Source organism: Suricata suricatta, chromosome 3 (assembly GCF_006229205.1).
Source record: "Suricata suricatta isolate VVHF042 chromosome 3, meerkat_22Aug2017_6uvM2_HiC, whole genome shotgun sequence".
Lineage (NCBI taxonomy): Eukaryota > Metazoa > Chordata > Mammalia > Carnivora > Herpestidae > Suricata > Suricata suricatta.
Window position 1 is genome coordinate 49,975,157 of NC_043702.1, and position 19,166 is coordinate 49,994,322.

The 19,166-nt window shown below is 38.5% G+C and overlaps 1 protein-coding gene across 3 annotated transcripts in view; it reads right to left on the reverse strand.

The window, feature by feature from the left end:
• ITGA4 (integrin subunit alpha 4) overlaps nucleotides 1-19,166 on the reverse strand; it is a 94,902-nt gene that overhangs the window by 66,270 nt on the left and 9,466 nt on the right. For all 3 annotated transcript variants that reach the window (XM_029934306.1, XM_029934305.1, XM_029934307.1), the window contains exons 3-9: nucleotides 9,687-9,793; nucleotides 9,461-9,590; nucleotides 7,457-7,524; nucleotides 6,074-6,203; nucleotides 4,503-4,588; nucleotides 3,549-3,611; nucleotides 3,322-3,459 (exon numbers count right to left, since the gene is read on the reverse strand). In XM_029934306.1, coding sequence (XP_029790166.1) covers nucleotides 3,322-3,459; nucleotides 3,549-3,611; nucleotides 4,503-4,588; nucleotides 6,074-6,203; nucleotides 7,457-7,524; nucleotides 9,461-9,590; nucleotides 9,687-9,793 — 722 coding nt within the window. The remainder of the gene's footprint in view (nucleotides 1-3,321; nucleotides 3,460-3,548; nucleotides 3,612-4,502; nucleotides 4,589-6,073; nucleotides 6,204-7,456; nucleotides 7,525-9,460; nucleotides 9,591-9,686; nucleotides 9,794-19,166) is intronic.

Consider the following 19,166-nt stretch of genomic DNA (forward strand, 5'->3'; position numbering starts at 1 on the left):
ATATGCAGAGAATACAATCAGCAAAACAAATTTCCAGAGAATTTGGCTGTTATGAATGGTATGTATAACGAAGGAGACCAAAAAAGAAAAACTGAAGTGTTATGGTGTGGAATTCTGAATACCGAGGGAAACTTATTCTCAATTTAGGGACTAAGAAGTCATTGAAGGCTTCTGACTGGAGGAGTTGGCACAACAGAAGCTGGTCTTTTGAGCCTTATCCTAGCAGCACTGAAACATGGACTGGTCAACTGCTATCGCTTAAGTTCGAAGAGGAGTTAAAAGAAGACATTCAATAATGCTGCCATCATGAGCCACTGCAGTAATAACTACCAGACCTCTTTCCCAACTCTGATGATGTCACTCCTTGTAGTAAGGAGAAAAAAAAAAAATCCATGCACTCATCATAGATCCTCTCCTCTTCTCGAACAAGTGATTGATCCTTCCCTAATCACACATGTTCTTTTCCTTGCAGTTGTGAAACATCCTTCCACTTTATTTTCCAACTAAACAATTCCTAAAGTGGTCTTGTTCAAATACTACTTCCTCTGTGAATTCTTCTGGACCAAAGTAAATTGCTTCTTCTGCTTTGTACCTTCTGCTGATGTGCCAATTGCCATGTTGTATTCAATTCTTTATTCTCATGTTTGTTTCTTTCCTAGACTTGAGGTCCTGGAGGTCAGGACTAAGATTATTCTCAGTTCTTTTCATAGGTTTTGTTATATTTCAGATATTTGCTAAGTGTTTTTGTGTTTTTTTTTAATGAATCATCTCTACAGACAAAAATCACTGGCACTAAACATAAATTATTTTATCAGGGAATAAGGGATAAAAAAAACTGGACTCCAAGGGAAATCCTAAAGTGAAGGGAAAAAGGGCTCCAGAGAGGATGAGAAGGTGTAGACCTAACAACAGAATGGCACTGATGTTCCAAGAAGAGGGTTTCAAGAAGCACTGATCATTCTTCAGGTATTTTCCAGTCAGAGAATGGTGACCAAGAGTTCTCTGGAGACCTCTAAAGATTATTTTAGAAGTAGGTGGAAGCAAGATTCACTCAAATATCATTCTTTCTTATGTTCATTCAAAAACAATTACTGAGCACCTATTTCTTCAGTATTCTTTCAAACCCTAAAAACAGTGGTAAACAAGATGGAGGATTCTTTTCCACACAGTGTCTCTATTCCAGTAGAAGAACAGACAGTATCAAACCAAACCAATACATTGCCAGAAAGTGGTCAGTGCCATTTTTGAGAGTTAACAAATAGGAAGTAAGAAGGGGAAAAGAATCCTCTATGTCAGAAGTGTTAAAAGCTGCAATCACTTATGAAATTACCCCATGTTCAACAGTGGTGCCTCAGGGTAGGAATGAGGGAAGAACAAGAGGGTATGGCTTCTTCCTTGCCCTTTAAGTCAAAGGAATACACTTTTATCAGTTTCTCCTATTAGGATCTCTTAAGACTTCAATGAGAAAGAAATCATATTGCCTCATTTTAGGTGTATATGATACTTTGTAAGGTGTTTTCAAAAAGTTTAGTTTATAAGAAGAAAAGTATGCAGAATAAGGAGGTAGCTAGGATAAGATGACCATCTATGAATAGGGAAATGTGAAATATCTATGCAAAAAACCTCATGCTTGATATCTCTATTAAGGAGATATGCATGATCACTTTGTAGATGATATGCCTTTACTATTAAATTTAAGTTGAAATGCTGTCCAGGGAATCCCAATTAACAAATAACTTTGCTGCTCTATATTTAGAACTTTGAAAATCTCTTAACTGTAGAAGATTGAGTATTTACACTCAAACTGTCAAGTGTTTAGTCTAGTGCTTAATACAAGACCTTATTAAATGCTCTAAAACCATTGATTAAGATTGCAAACACCTTCCTCAAACAGATTTTATTTTGTTGAATCCTCACTAAAATGCCGTGCCTTAAGAAATTAGCCACTTTTCTCACAATCCCTTCTTTCTCTTAAAGGAACAGACCAAGAAGACTCCATTAAGGCCTTATCAATTCTTTGTTTTGATTTAATGCCAAGAAGATACACTGGCAAGATAAGGTCAGCAGAACTCTTCAAACTGAATTGTGAAGTGGTCAGTTTCTACTCCACAATATCTCCCATAATTTAAAACTTGTACTTAATTGTACAACCACTATATCTACTTTGGAATAAACTATGCCCATTTTTTTAATGTTTATTTTTGAGAGAGAGAGAGAGAGAGAGAGAGAGAGTGAGAGTGCGCAAGCCAGGGAGGGGCAGAGAGGGAAAGACACAGAATCCAAAGCAGGCTCCAGGCTCCAAGCTGTCAGCACAGAGCCCTACATGCGGCTCAAAACCACTAGCCATGAGATCATGACCTTAGCTCAAGTCAGATGTTTAACTGACTGAGCCACCCAGACGCCACTTATATTTTTTTTTTTTTTTTAATTTATTTTTGAGAGACAGAGACAGTGCAAGCAGGGGAGGGTCAGAGAGAGAGGGAGACACAGAATCCAAACCAGGCTCCAGGCTCTGAGCTGTCAGCCCAGAGCCCAATATGGGGCTCAAAACCACTAACCATGAGATCATGACCTGAGCCGGAGCCACTTAACCAACTCAGCCACCCAGGTGCCCCTTTATATTCTTTGAAAAATTTTGTTTCATGTTTATTTCTGAGAAAGAGAGAGACAGACAGACAGAGAGAGACACAGAATCTGAAGCAGGCTCCAGGCTCTAAGCTGTCATCACAGAGCCTACATGGAGCCTGAACCCACAAACCATGAGATCATAACCTCAGGTCAAGTCAGACACTTAACCAAATGAGCCATCAAGGTGTCCCCCCTCCTTATACTCTTATATCAAGAATACCATCTATAGAAGTTGGGTAAAATCACATTTTATCAAAACACCTCATTTCCTATCCTTTTCAAATCAATAAATTAAAAACATTTTATACTTTATCTCCTACTTCTGATAATATTTGTAAGCAAAGACATTCACTACAGAACCAATAATAAACGTACATATTGAGGGAAATATAAAAATCATTCTTTCAAATTAGATTTGCATTATAATAAACCTCAAACTTCAACTGCTTGAAGTTCAAGATGGGAGTAGAAGAACCCCAGAACAACCGATCTTTTTCTGGAATGTCAACAATGGGACAGCTCCGCATCCACCAGAATGTTCCATTTCATTTTTAGAGCATTAGGACAACACCAGAGTTTTCACTTTCTTCAGTAAAATAAGCCCAAGAATCTCTAGCATCAGAAGTCTGGACTAACTTTGGTTTCTATCACACTGGCACAGGCAGCCTCCAGTTGGTGAGTAATTGGACGTACCGAGCCAGAGTTGATGTACACGAACACTCTGCCTTCCTCCCTGATGACGCTCTGCATGGGAGCTCCCACGAGCAGGTCTGAGAAGCCATCTGCGTTGAGGTCCACGGCACAGACAGAAGCTCCAAAGTAGGAGCCAAGCTGCCCAAAAACAAGCCAGATGCATCACCGAGAGAAGCCGCAGGGTTATTCACAAAAGCCCTCAGTGATACCGAAGGTGGCGACATTACCTTTTTACCTTTCATTTCATGTAAGATGTTCAGTTCTTTGGCATCGATGCTGAAGATGTATGCCTGCAATTAGGAGCAGAGTTAGAAAAACTGAGACTGTGATCACATTAAAATAATCTTTGGGTGATCAAAACATCAACGTTCACAACTTGTAACTGCCCAAATACAGTTTTAAAAACCCTTTTCAGTGTAATTCAAAAGCTTTTGGGAACCACATTCACATTAATATGCCTTCTTTGCAAAACTATCTTCTCAGGAACTGTGGTCTTGATCCCTCAGAACACAAAGTGCTGTTTGCCTCACTTGTCAAGTCAAGTTTAGTAATGTCCACACTACAATTGAACAAAAACCAGAACCAGAAAGAGCATCTGATTCTTTCTGGTCTTACCCCAAAACATGCAGCAGCTCAGTATTCCCTCACCTGGAAACATGGTAGTCAGTACATGTACTCCCTAGACATCTTGAGGTAATTTTTTTTGCAAAAACAATTTACTTATATAAAAAAGAAAAGCCTCTGGGGCACCTGGGTGGCTCAGTCAGTTAAGCATCCTACCTCAACTCAGGTCACGATCTCATAGTTTGTGAGTTCAAGCCCCACAACAAGCCACATTGGGCGCTGTGCTGATAGCTCAGAGTCTGGAGCTTTGGATTCTTTGTCTCCCTCTCTCTCTGCCCCTCCCTCACTCACACTCTGTCTCTCAAAAATGAATAAATGTTAAAAACTTTTTTTTCAAAAAAGAAAAGCCTCAATTTGACTTCCAGAATTTTCCTTTAAGCTTTTCTGTTAAATTTAATCTAAAAGCCATGCAACTTTCACCATGAAAGGCAGTATGCAGCTCATCATTTCTAGTTTTCATTCCTTAGAATTTTTGCAGTTTCTCCTTTAGTATCTTATTCTCTCATGTGGTTTCTTTGAAGCTTTATGAAGAATCAGTGTAAAAATGTAATTCTTACTTTACCAATCTGTTCATGTTGAGGGGCTCCTCCAACTACTTCGGTAGTATGTGGACTCCGAAAATGACCCGCTCCAACTGAGTAGCCTTCAAATAAAGTGGAGAAAAAGTATGAGAATCATTATTTGCAATGGGTCAAATATATTATCATAAATCCATTCACAGAGTCAAAGGAGACTGAATTCCAAAGATTTAGCATAGCAATATTCAAAACTGGTCATTTATTATATGCCTTAAACAATTATTAGTAGGTATTATGAAGCTAGGCACATGGTTTACATTTCCAAGTCCTAGAAATTAAAGATAGCACTTTTACATTTGGTTAGTCTCTATGTAGTACCAGAACATGCTAGGACATTCTAGGATTACAACTGAAATATTTTAGAGAACTAAAATTTAACATGTTAAACTTTAAGTAAAAACTCCCTAAAATTCAATTCTTTCACCATGAAACCTTTCTATGGTGATAAAACCGTATGAGGACATAAATGGTAAAATATATTATATGACAAAAGGTATAATACTAAGTTATATTTCTTATAACACTTCAACCATAAACAAGTAAATTTTGGGTTATAAATAAATTCCCTCTGTTTGAAAAAGAATTCTAACTGTATGAATGAGAAAAAATAACACTTCTTTTTCTTACTGTAATTATGTGAGTCGAGGCTGCTTATGTTTGAAGCACTATGATTAACAAATCTGTATTTTCTAAGAAGCTATGGGGAAAGCATCCCTTCTTACTCTAATAGAGAAATCAATGCCGAGAAATCTTGTGTTTCTGTAGAAATACCGACTCTAAAGTATCCTGCTACATAGGACAAGAACACAATGGAGGGGGAGGAGGAGGAACAGGAGGGAAAGGATAAAGACAAGAATAAACTCTGGGAAATATTCTAAGAACTTATGATGCTAAGGTCAACGAGCTGTTTTTAGATCCGTAGGCTTCATAATGTTACCCATTGTGTAGAATGCTGTCGACAGCCCCACTGGCTTTCAGTTGGTCCTTTAAGAAAACTACACTTACTCACTCATACATGATTCAATGAATTCATGTCAAGTGCCTACAAAGTTCCTTGGTGACTGAGTGGCTCAGTTGCTTGGGCTTCTGACTCTTGATTTTGGCTCAAGTCATGATCTCATGGTTTGGGAGTGTGAGCTCCACACTGGCCTCTGTGCTGACAGCACGGAGCCTGCTTGGGATTCTCTTCCTCTCGCTCATTGCCCCTCCCCCACACGTTCATTTTTTTTCCCCTCTCTTTCTCTTAAAAATAAACTTAAAAAGTTCCTCAGATATTCTTAGCACTCAATAAATGCAATCTTTATAACATGTTGACTGCATCAAGATACAAGCTTGTAAGAATAAACTATTTCTCTAGTCTAACAAATATTAGTATTTTACATATATAATTACAGTCATTAAGGTTTCATTGATTATATTCCTAAAGTAACAGTTTTTGAACTCTAATTGCTATTGGCCATTTTGATCTTTTGAACAGACAAGTAATCATAAATAAGAGAAGTAGGATCTGTAAGACTGAGAGGATTGGCATTTGCCCATTTTTACAGTACCTAAATAACTTCCAAATTTTACTTGATTATTTCTGTCTAAAAAAGCCTTGTATTTATTTGTAGTTATATTGTAGACAAAAAGAGATCCAGTCCAATAAGATGATCCTGGGGCTCCCATCACAATTAGATCCTAGAAGAAAAAAAAAAAAAACAATTATCATTTCAAAGTTTAATCCATTCAAAACTTCCTCCAAACATACATTTTAAGTAAAGAGTGAGAATACATTTTGATAATACATTTCTAAAATGTGAACATTTTCTGAATTTAAAGACCTATCAGAAACCCCCCAGAGAAGCTGGCTAATGAATTTTCACCTACAAGCACAATTTCAGAGAAGAAATTCTCACTCCACATTCATCAGTGGACCTTAAAACTCAAGAAAGCATCATGGAACACTAGAGTAAGCTTTTGGAAGACAAGCAACTTGGTTTCTAGTCAAGTGAATCCGCCTCTGGCTAATTCATTAGTGCTTATTATGGAGATGATCACATGTTGCTCAGGAGTAAAAAGTGGCTTTAATTTATTCCTATTTGCAAAGACCCAATGTTTCCTTAACAACGTTAGCTTAGAAAAACATAAATTCGGTGGAATTTGAGGGCATATTTGATGATAAATACAAATTTAGGAATTACAGAAGTCAGAATGAACAGATAAATTTGGTAAAATGTGAAAACTTATAGCAATCAAACCTATTTAAAATATTTCCAAATTTCCTAGATGATTCTGACCTTATAAAACGGTCAGTTTAAATATATAGTGATTTTTTAAAATGTATTAGTAGGTAATATTTATGGAAATTGTTAACTCAAGGCTTGATAGTCTGACCACATAGATCCAGAAAACATTCAGAAATTCTTAATGGGTGCTGAGGGTAAAATGGGAGATTTGGGGATGGAGTACAACTGTGATCTTTGATTGTATATCCTGGAGTGTTAGAGAAAGAGTCTGGGGAATACTTCATCTCTAAGAGGATAATAAATTCTTCAATCTCTCAATGCTCATAATTTTAAATGAAAGATGTGGATTCATATGCTTCTTTTCTCCCTCAACTAGTAATTAAAACTGACATACTTGGCTACTAGAAACATTTTAAATGTGTAAGTTAAAGCAAACAACAACTTCCTCTTATTTTTATTAGCATTTTGATGCAAAGAACATTCTTTAGTGTAGACTTTTAGTCTTATGTGGCACAACCATCCTCAGTATGAACCTCCTTCAAAATACATGTGGAATATGGAGTGGTGAAAATTAAGTTGTAATAAACTCAAATTTAAGAAAACTATTACTCAGATGTTACACAATTTTTACTGTGAAGTGTAACCCCTATAAAGCAGAAGTCTGAATCTTAAGGATTAAAAATTTTGTATTTTAAGGGCTATTACCTCAGTATAAAAACTAGATATTCCAGCTTGACATGATGCAAAGTTTTCTCCAAATTTTCTCACATAATCTAAAATGAAGTTAAAAAAAAAAAGCAATTGAGGATTTCATTGTAAAAGACAATTGGCATAATTTTATAAATCCTAACAAATATGCATTTTAGGGTCTACATTTTATCCTCTCTCATTTTAAAATAGTAGCTTTGATAAAATTTAAGATCACAAATCTCTTACATATTAATCCTTAAAAATATTTCTGTGAAATAGCAATAAAAATATCTACCACCTCTGCCTCTTTTTCATGGAAAGAACATGCCATATATATTAAAGAAAAAAAACTGTCAAGTGCCTATCTAAAACAAGAGTAGAATTTGTGGCTTCTAGTCCAGGTCAGCATTTAAAATAGGCTTCCTGGAGCACCCAGGTGGCTCCAGTTGGCTGAACAGTCAGTTCACCAGGTCACTATCTCAGAGTTCGTGGGTTTGAACCCCACATTGGGCTCTGTCCTGACAGCTCGGAGTCTGAAGCCTGCTTCGGATTCTGTCTCCCCCTCTCTCTCTGCCCCTCTCCCCACTGTCACGCTCTCTCAAAAATAAAACATTTTTTAAAAGTTTTTTTAGATAGACTTCCTAAATTGTGCCCAACTAAAAATAACAGTCAAGCTCTGCATAGAGATGGATGGTCTCCTACTACCCATGAATTGGATGCTTTTGGAACTTACTAGGAAGACAAAGCTCTACTTCTCCTGGGAAAGGGCTATAAGTAAATCTCAATAAAAGTAAGAATCAGGTCCACATGCTTGTTTTGGCTTTGCTAATCAGAAAAGTTAAATGAATTGTTGGCCAGGACTATTAATTACAAATGACATGATTTTTCACTCCTTTTTGGATCTTCCCTTTTTTAAAAAAATAAATTTCCTCATGATTTTAGGTGTTTTAAGTTTATACCATCTTGAATGTTTTGCAGGATATGGCTGGGCATAACTGAACAACAATAACAAATTCTACTGGTAGAATGTTTTAAAGTGTCAACCATATACTATGGAGAAAAAGAAGGATAAACAGAGCACTAGACTGAGTTTCACTTCACTTAGGAATTTAAAATTCACTTTTTGTCTTCTTGGACATCCAGAGGCCAATTCGAGATTATGAGTTTTTCCAAGACATCACATACCACAGAGGACTCCAAAGTTAATAGAATAACTACATTTGCATATATGGTCAAAATTTTGTCAGGTAATGGAAAGGTTCTTTGGACACTATAGTGATCATTTTGGTTAAAAAAGGGGAAAATGGAATGTGTATATATTTAGTTCTGAGTTTTGAAAAGTTATATTTTTAGAATTTTAGTTATGTTTTTAATGCCCTGTTGACACTCACCCCTAATTTTGCTCACGTCAGGTGTTTATGTCCTAGCTCAGCTTACACTACTGCTACCTAATAATCTAGAATTTTCACGGGAAAACTTTACAAGCTCAAAGATACCAATCCCTTGTCATTGCAAGGAATATATGTGAATTAAAAAAAAAAATAAAGACACACTGAGTGGGAAAGATTTGCTTACACTTACACTTGAATCTTTCTCAATATTCTTGGAAGCTACAGATAAAACAACAAACTGAGACAGTTTTCATCTTTCCAGACTTCATCTTTCCAGATTTTTCAATCTCAAATGTTTAATCATAATTTCATGATTTTAAGTGTCCTCTATAGTCTGACCATTAGACTCATTTATGTGGAATTCAAAATATATTAAATGCAAAAGTGGGTAATTATCAACTATATTCTAGAACTATTCAAATGTAACTGTACAAATTCCTATTCCTCAAAACCCAAAGCACATTTTTTGCACTCATACTTCCACAATTGAGTAAAAAACACTGAGTAGCTAAAAATACAGCTATTTTAATAAGATTTCTTCTTTCTCTGCAAATGCAAAATTGAAAATTAAAAGTTAAAAGCATTCACTTGTTTCTCTTGATCCAGGTAATACCCAAATGATTCCTACCTTGATAACACGGAGCTATTCTTTTGCTCAGTTCTGTTCGTAAATCAGAAGGCATTCCATAGCAAACACCCGTGGGAAGCTTATTTTCATTCTTTATATAAAATATATTTTTCCATCTATGCCCACAAGCCTGAATAAAACATAAATGTAGATCAAATGATGTGAACATCACACCCAGAATATATGATCCCGTGATGATCTCAGTGGACTAATCCCAATAGCCTACCACGATGGATCCATTTTCTCCAGGCTGTCTGGAAAGTGTGACCCCCAACCACTGATTGTCTCTTTCTTCCAGACAAGTCTTTCCACAAGGTTCTCCAGTAGGGCTACCTACAGCATTTGGGGGAAAAAAAAATTATCGTCAGTCATCTTGAAAACCATGTCACTCTAGGACAGCAGAGACAATAAACATACTTGACCCAAGCTCTCTCCTTCACCACGTATAAAATGTCCTCGACTCCTGCTACTCTACAGCCTTATACTCAGTGCGCAGTATGGGGCCAACAGGGCGTTACTCTGCCAATGTAAGTGTTCTCTCAGCAGGTGGTTTGTGTTTGTAGAAAATGATCTCCAGCTGATCACATCATGAAGCCATGGGCTCAATATAGGAGAAGGGTAACCTTCTCGGGGGTAGGGGGTGGTGGGGAGAGCACTTTAAACCCACACAGGCGGTGCAGATGCAACTGCAGTGTGTCATTTGTGGCAAAGAATGCGCACCTTTGTTTTGACCATTTGTCTAGCATTACAAGCAACATTACCAGAGCAATTTATTTTAATTTAAAAAATATTTTTTATTTCAAGTTTTTATTTAAATTCCAGTTAACATATATGGTAAAATTGGTTTCAAGTGTTGAACTTAGCGTTCAAACACTGCCAAACAACACCTGGTGCTCATTCACAAGGGCCCTCCTTAATCAGCATCACCCATTTGGCCCATCCCCCACCCACATCCCTCCATCAACCCTCAGACACTTAACTATAATAGAGAACTATCAGAGCAATTTTACTATTTTTTTAAAGATGTTTACTTATTAGAGAGAGAGACAGCAAGCAGGATGGGGCAGAGAGGAAGACAGGAAATCCCAAGCAGGCTCCACACACTCAGCACAGAGCTGGATGTGGAGTTCGAACCCATGAACCGTGAGATCATGATCTGAGCTGAAACCAAGAGTCACACACTTAAACAACTGAGCCACCCATGTGCCCCTATCAGAGCACTTTTTAAAGACACTGCTTGTATTGAGACTTTAGGAATAAAAGACAAGAATACGGCCCCCACATTTAAGTCACAATCCAGTTGAAACTGGGAGGTGAGGACTGAGCACAGGGAAAGTGGTTGAGTCTAATTAGCATATTAATAATGCCTAGTATTGAAGACAAACTGCCTAACGGCTTACATTTAGTTTATTGTGACTATTAAAAAAAAAAAAAGACTTGAACTAGATTTTTTTTTTTTCAATAGTAAAACACATCAAAAGGTACTTTGGTGGGGCTCCCAGGCAGCTCAGTCCACTAAGCATCCAACTGGACTCTTGATTTCGGTTCAGGGTTCTGGAGTTTGAGCGCCTTATCTAGCTCTGCTGTCAGTGCAAAGCCTGATTCGGATCCTGTCTCCCACTCTCTGCCCTTCCTGCACTTACACTGCACTCACAAGCTCACTCTTTTGCTCTCTCTCTCAAAATTAAGTAAACATTTAAAAAAAGTATTTAAAAAAGGTACTTGGCAAATGCATGGATAGCCAGAAAACCAAACAAATATTTTCACGGGCCATACAGCACTTCTCAATTGCACGAAAGTGGATCTTCCTAATAATTTTTCTTTTGCTAGAGCAACTTCTTTGCTTTATAACTGGGATCTTATTAACATACTTTCAAATAAGTAATTTTGGTGTAGAGAAGATGTAGTGTCTTAAGAATCCTTTCACTGACTTTATTCCTACCCTCTTCAACGCCATGTGCTGGTTCCATTCCCCATGAGCTTACTTCCAAAGTCAGGTGATTACATTCTCCCCAGCTTAACTGGATAAGGATGTGGAACTTGGGTTTGTTTACTTAATTCTGAACACCAGTCACTGGTGCCATTTTATCATATATTTATAGTGACCATTCTCAAAATCATTAGGCACTCCATCTTCTTTAACCTTGACATAAAGCTTCCTGGGCAAACTCATAATACCTACAGAGATAAGGCCAGTATTTTGAAAGTGAAATTATTTACAGTAAACCTTCTGGGTAGGAGAAATTTTATCTCAAGAATAGGAAAGTGTTTGTATATACATTTGTCCTCCCAAACATTGTTCAGGGCAAAGAGTAAAACCTTTCAACAGAGCTGAACTGAACAGTTTCCTGGCTGCTTCCCTGAAGAGTCCGACTCAGTAGGTCCAGGTGAGGCTCTGACTACCTCAGGTGACTCTCATGCTCTGGATTATTATTCCAATAGAATGGATAAGGGTTTTCTGGCCAGGCTTCTTATAAAATAGGATTACTTCCACATTTTGGTAGAGGTTGCTCAGAGCACTGGACTTGAAAATGATTAAGCATTTAATAAATGCTAGTGTTGATAAGCAATGTCTACGTGGAATGAAAAGCAGGTTTGCTACATCCCAAACCTTGATAAGAGACGGGCCAGGGAGAAACAGGAGATCCCTATGTTAAAATTAACAAAGAAAGGGGAAAAGAACAAAAAGGAGGAGAGCGAAGGAGGGAGAAAGACCATAGTGAGTGTTGGGTGGGTAAGGTCTAACAGAGTTCCATGGCTACATGATGCCAACCTAATTGAAAGAAAGTGAAAAAGACAGTAACCAACACAGTTTTACCTCATTGTGATGCAATTCCAGTTTAAATTTTCACCAACACTACCAGTTATTTTTACTGTCAAAAATAGATAAATGGTAGATTGTCTACCAGAAGGTGAAGTTGCTATTATTTACAACAGACACTTAAATAAACTACCGTCTCTGAAAACACCTGTCTTTGTAAAACTGTCATGTGGTTGACTAAGACACCTGAGCAAGAGGAAAATTGAGGACAAGAGAGAAAGGAGGTAACAAACAACACGTTTTCGCCATAAAACGCCATATTTAACGGGCACTTTGATCATAGTTACAATTGAATAGAAACAAATAGGTAGAAACAAGTTTACTGTCCTGGAGATACTACCCAAAGTTTAAGTAAATAGGCAGTCCTTCAAAGCTGTGCAAAGTATCCTGTAAGTTGCTTGATGAAAACGGCCACAACATTGGTCTGTGAACTGTGACCTTTTGTCGTGTTTCCGATGAAAACCAGAGAAAGTGTTGTGTTGAGCCTTTCATGGGGCCACGGATGGTTCTGTGTTCCATCGGCTCCACCAGTGACTCGCAGAATCCTCGCTGCTCAGAGCCTCATCCAGCATGGCCAAGCAATTCATGCCCCACTTCTCTCGAGGTCACTTCCTGCCAGGGTTTTTCTCTCCATGTCTTTGTGTAGCTCTCAGACCGCTGGACTTACACCAACCAACCCCCCACCTGCCCAGGCCTTGGGCCTCAATGACGCTGCTGGCTTTCCTGGTTCTTCAGCTTTGCAGAGGGCAGATTACGGGACTTCTCTGCCTCCTAACTGAAGGAACCAATTCCTCTAACAAATCTCCTCTAAGATCTTTCTACCTACCTACCATTCACCCACCCTATTGCTTCTATTTCTCTGGAGAATTTTAACACAACTATATGTATTTATTCACAGCTATCCTACACCCCAAATTTAGTCACTAACAACCTAACTCATCATGGCTAGTACCAACACAGAGCCCAGGAACATGTGCTGAAAATGGGTCAGTAAATTAAAAGGCAAAATCTGAAAAACAATTCAGAAGCACCTGAGTGGCTCAGTCAGTTCAGTGCCTGACTCTTGATTTTGGCTCAGGTCATGATCTCATGGTTCATAAGATAGAGCCCCGCAACTGAATCTGATTCAGCCTACAGCAAGGAGCCTGTTTGGGATTCTCTCTCCCTCTCTCTCTGCCCCTCCCCCACCCACATACACATGCTCTCAAAATAAATATTTTAAAAATTAGCTCAGGGCGCCTGGGTGGCTCAGTCAGTTAAATGGCCAGCTCCAGTCATGATCTCACGGTCTGTGGGTTCAAGCCCCACATCAGGCTCTGTGCTGATGGCTAGCTCAGAGCCTGGAGCCTGCTTTGGTTTCTGTGTCTCCCTCTCTCTCTGACCCTCCCCTACTCACGCTGTCTCTCTGTCTTTCAAAAAAAAAAAAAAAAACTTTTAAAAAATAGCTCAAAGCCCCAATGGTGGTTTAAGTATCTTCTATTCGTGTTTCGTGTCTTAATCAGAGACGTGTACAAAAGGATGCATGCACAGGCAAAAAGAAAACTCACAAAGTCATGAAACAATTATCCTTTCAAATGAAAAATAGAAACTAACACTAATAATTGAACACACACTCACATTACTATAGCCTTCTTCCCACGTCCTGGCACTGCTTCTGCCCTGGCAGCAGCACCGGATAACGAAGGTCCTGCCCAGCTACTCTCTGCACTGGTTCCGAGGCAGGGTCCCTTCAAGGAGCGGCCTGTCAGTCGTCACCACTGCTCTGCGTCTTTTCTCCACTTCTAGGAGCTTTTCACCCTTGCCGTCTGGGGTGCGTCCAGACTCTTGCCGGGAAAAGCGAGACCTCTACATCGTCGGCTTACGCTCAGCTCAGCCCATTTTCAGCGTTCTCCCTTAACCTTGCTCCCCCAAGTTCACGCCTCGCGCACGTGGTGCTCCGCCTTGACTAGACATTAGGATCACCGGGGGAGAGTTCCGAGTAACGACCGACACCTGATCCCCACTTCCTGGAGGCTCAGACCTGATGTGTCCTAGACATAAAGAGTTTTTGAAAAGCTCCCCAGACAGGTGTGTGTAACTGAGTTTGTGCTCGACAATGGAAGTGGCTGTGCCTTCTCCGGGACTACATCCTGTCTGAAAATACGCCACTTTCCATATACTAGCAGGAGCTTTTTGTCATCCTTGGTTTCAGCTACATACTGAAATAGGATATCAAGTGTTAAGCAAACTTACTTCATGTGGAAATACACTACTTCTAATGTGTCAGAAGTGATTATTATTAGAACTGTCATAAGAAAGTTAATTCTTGTGAATTTCCCTGAAAGAACATCATAAATAAACTCAGATTATCTTTATATGTTATGCAAATGTCATACTGAAATGATTTATAATCGGGTTTTCAACTCAGCTCATACATGTCTAATCTAAACTCTTAGTAAACCAAATCAGCTTCATAATTGAAAAAGTACTTTACATGGTTTAACGTAAAAGAGGGCAGCAAAATTAACATGTGATGATTTCCCATGCTTTTATACATCCACAATGACTAATCTTAGCAGAGTAGATTGAATTTTTCCAGTAGATATTAAACATATGAAACCACACAAAACCATTATATCCTTTATTTGAAAAATTCGGCCGGTTTTTCTTTTTCCATTTTTTTTCATTTGCATAGGAACATACAAGAAACGTGCTTGTTACTTTAGTTTTTTACTTCCATTTTTATTTTGGGGTTTTTAAATGTTTATTTTATTTATTTTTAAGATAGAAAGAGCAGGGAAGGGGCAGAGAGAGAGAAAGAATCCCAAGCAGGCTCTGCACTATTAGCACAGAGCCTGACTCAGAGCTTGAACTCATGAACAGTGAGATCATGACCTGAGCCAAACTCAGGAGTTAGAGGCTTTACCCGCTGAGCCACCCAGGAGCCCCTCCATCTGCCGATCTCCTATCAGTAGACCCACATGTGTATAAATGTGAAGGACCGTCAGATGAATACAAAGGCTGTTTTGTACAAAGTTAAGTACTTTCTTCACCATCTCATTTTTAGTTGTTATTCCTAGCACCGGTTTTAGCATCATGGCTCCAGTGCCAAAGTAAGACAGACAATGGAAGACTAGATAGTCAATCTCAAATGTCGCCTCATCAGGGCAGGTTGACTGTTTTGCTGACCGCATCATTCCCACAGCACAGAACAGGACCTGAGGGACCGCAGGCAGGAGCGAAACACACGTCCTGCTGAGGGAGGGGATTCTGAAATACCTTTACCATCAAATCCTTTATGAGGCTATGTCTACAAAATTTTCACCAAACTCTCAGGGACTTAAGCTTTTGAGAGGTCTTCTTCCTTCACTACGATTTGTCCTTTCCTCCAAAATATTAATTCCTGTAAGTTTTAAGACAGTAAAAGATGGTCTGAAGGGAAACCACGTGTACAGGTTTGAAGGGCTTTACAATGTGCGATCTGGGACCAGGATGACTTAAGACGGAGAATCAGCTGGGGCCCACAGGAGATGCCTGTCTCTGAGGCTTCCTGTGAGGATTTGGGGGAGTCAATGAGATACCCAGGAAGTGCCTGGGCCAGTGCCTAGCAGAGGAAGCACATGATCGGTAGTTGAGGCTGACATTATTATTAGTTTAAGGGTGAAGCTAACCATGTTTAAGCTGCATATATGTCTTGTCATAGATCCTCCTCCATAAAATATTTATGGCTCATCACTGTCAGGCCTCATCATTCACATTTAACTCATTTAATTTTCCCAGCAGCAGCAGAGGACTACGGTATCAATCCCACTTTACAGATGAGCAAATTGAATCTTAAGGAAGGAAGGTGACTTCCTTGCATCCATGGGGCTGATAAATGAAAAAGATTAGAACAAAAAAAACTTTAAACTGGTCAGAAATCGAAGATCTCTATTATTTCCCACTACTCTACGGCATATACGAGAGGACTCCACAAATATTTCAGAGGTACGCATTCACTGAGATCAATTTCACTTTCTAAGTCTTGTTTTGACTTCAAATGTGTAAAATATCACAAATTCACCTGCAGACTGTTCAGTCAACTGTCTGGTGGTCAAGAAAAATGTCACTGACTCAGTCCCTATCTCATCCTGCCCTTTTCCTCAATTAAGATTCATTCTCAGTATGTTGGCATTTCCACTGAAGAAGGCCCCAGGGGAAAGATCAGACTCAACGTTCTTCTTTCTATAACTTGTTGAAAGCTTGGGTGAAATACTTCGTGAGTGAGAGAGGTTGGGACTTTTGCAGGCAATGACACATTTGGTTCATCAGCCTGCATCACTGTGCTGGGGCTTGCCGGTCAGAGGAAGCACTCAGTCTGACATTCTCAATACTACAACAACATACACACTTATCTGGTCTCTCCAAAATGTGACATAATTTTAAGTTTCAGAAAAATATGGAAAACCCTTCCCCCATCAATTACTTTTTTTTTAAGTTGAAGTTCTTTTCCACTGAAAGATAAGTCCTGTATATTTCAAATTTGTCTTAAATTATCCTGAAAAATGGATGAACCTTGTTCTCTTCTATGTTGTATAAAGAGTCGTTTCTTCAGAAGATCCTTTATTTGTAGAAGCAATGGCTACTGAGTAAAATCAATCATATAATTCTTTCCTCTACCTAAATTCAGAATATCAGAAAAACATATGGGATTAAAACTGAAAAATTCAATCCAAATTTGAAGAGTATAATATCTACCACTGAAGGGTCATGAGGATTACAGAAAATTTACTCTTAACAGATGCAAGACTGCCTGGCACCTAGTAGGTGTTCATTAAACAGGAATTTCTTTTGTTCCCCCATATTCCCCCACATTATACTGATTTAGAGTTGACCAGCAGAGGGCGCTCACAGTGCTGTGAGATTTGATCAGTGGCCTTCAGCTCCCTAAGCCAAGTGGTCCCTTCTTTCAGTTTTTCTTATCAAATTCTAATTACGATTAAATCCATTATTTTTACTCTATTAAACTATGTAGTTTTCCCACACACCAAGTAAGATGTAGTGATGATGTTTCTAAAAGATAACAGTAATGTTTATGAATTCAGTAGCAATACCAATGATTTTGAGTCATGAGGAGTAAAATACACAAGTTTTTGAGATGACCTGGGATGTGAGAGCTGAACTTCCAAGACCATTTCCTCCAGCTTGTCTGGAGTCAAGATATAAAAATAAGCATATAAGAGTCAAGATATCAAAATAAACATCAAAATTAGACACTGGTCTCAAAGTATTTTCTTTTGGGAAAACACGTATTTACACACCAGATTCTCAGGCTTCCCAATCCATATCTGACAATGGCTAATCGTCACACCCAACTGAGATGAGGAAGAGCTCATATGGCCATACGCCTGAAAAGGCCAGCTATTTCGGTCTTCTGTTTCATTTTACTTAATAGCTCTTTTTACTTTATAATTTTATTTATTTTACTTTGTTGTATTCAGAAAGAGGTGGATGTCCCCAAGCAGAGGAGCCAAGTTTTAGGTTGCAGTTTTATAAAGCTGGGTTGATCCTGAGTCATCACTAGACCTTAAAAGTCTAGAAAACCAGGTCACTTGTGAGCTTAATTCTAGGTTTGGGATCTCCTCCAGGGACGTTAGGGCCAAACTTCATCAAATTCCTACAGAGAACCTAAACAAGTTTGTTGTGGGTTTTTGCGGGGGGGGGGGGGGGTTGGGTTTTTTACTAACTACAGCAGAAAACTATACCACAACTGATACATTTGGTGAGCATAATTTAAAGAGGGACTGTGGTCTTACAATAACTAATATTTATTACATGCTTCCTATGTACCCAAGCATACTTGTAATACATGTAAACATATATCAACTCACTTAATGTTTATTATATCCCTTTGAGCAGATATTGTTACTATCATAATCCAAATTTTACAGATGGAGAAACTGAAACAGAGAGATTAAGCATCTTGCCCACAGTCACCCTAGTAAGTGGGAAAGGAAGGACTCAAGTCCACACTGTCAACCACCACTCTATACTACCCTTACAATGATTGCTAATAGTACCTTTCCCTGCAAAGCAGGGAAAGAATCCAAATATTGACATTATTACTAAACCTATACTAATTCTCTGTCTATAATAACTTACTATTATATCACTAATTTCCAACATTAGGAAATAAGGAAAGAAAACTCTCTTTTTCCATGGTTTTCAATTCATCTCTTGGACTTAGGGGTTCATTTGAAAGACTATCACTAATACACAGATACCATTTTGAGTGTCTTTGAAACAAGAACAATACAAAAATGTAAACTGGAAAACAAAACGAGAAACAAAACCTCCAGGGAAACCTGCCCTCACTCAATAGTAGCTGGCTGATATTGAAGCACCGTGCTTGGTTTGGTCAGGATGATGCAGGGTCTGAGGTCCGTGAAAGAAATGAAAGTCAGTCCGAAACTCCATGGCATCATCCAGTAGAGGGTCAGATTGAGATGAGGAGTTGCGAATGTCAGAGGCATGTTTCTGTCCAAAGTTTAAAGGATGGAATAAGATGTTACAGAGACCATGATTTATAGACAAAATAATATGCTAAAGAATACCAGAAAGTGTGCAGAAGCAGCCAAGAATGGTAGGCGGTGAGGTAGACCTCGAAAGATTTCATAAACACAGGCTATGCATTGAAAGAATCTATACAGGTGTAATGCTAACCAGGCTCCTCCAATCCATTTCACACAATATTTCCCATAAAAGAGATCTGACAACCAAGTCTGCAATGCTTACTCTTTCTGAACATATTTATTGTGAATTATAGTATTTCGAATAATTTACATGAGAAATGTTCCTTTTTTTTTTTTTTCAACTTTTGGGGATAAACTGAGAGCATCAGAACACACTGCATTCTTGACCAATTGT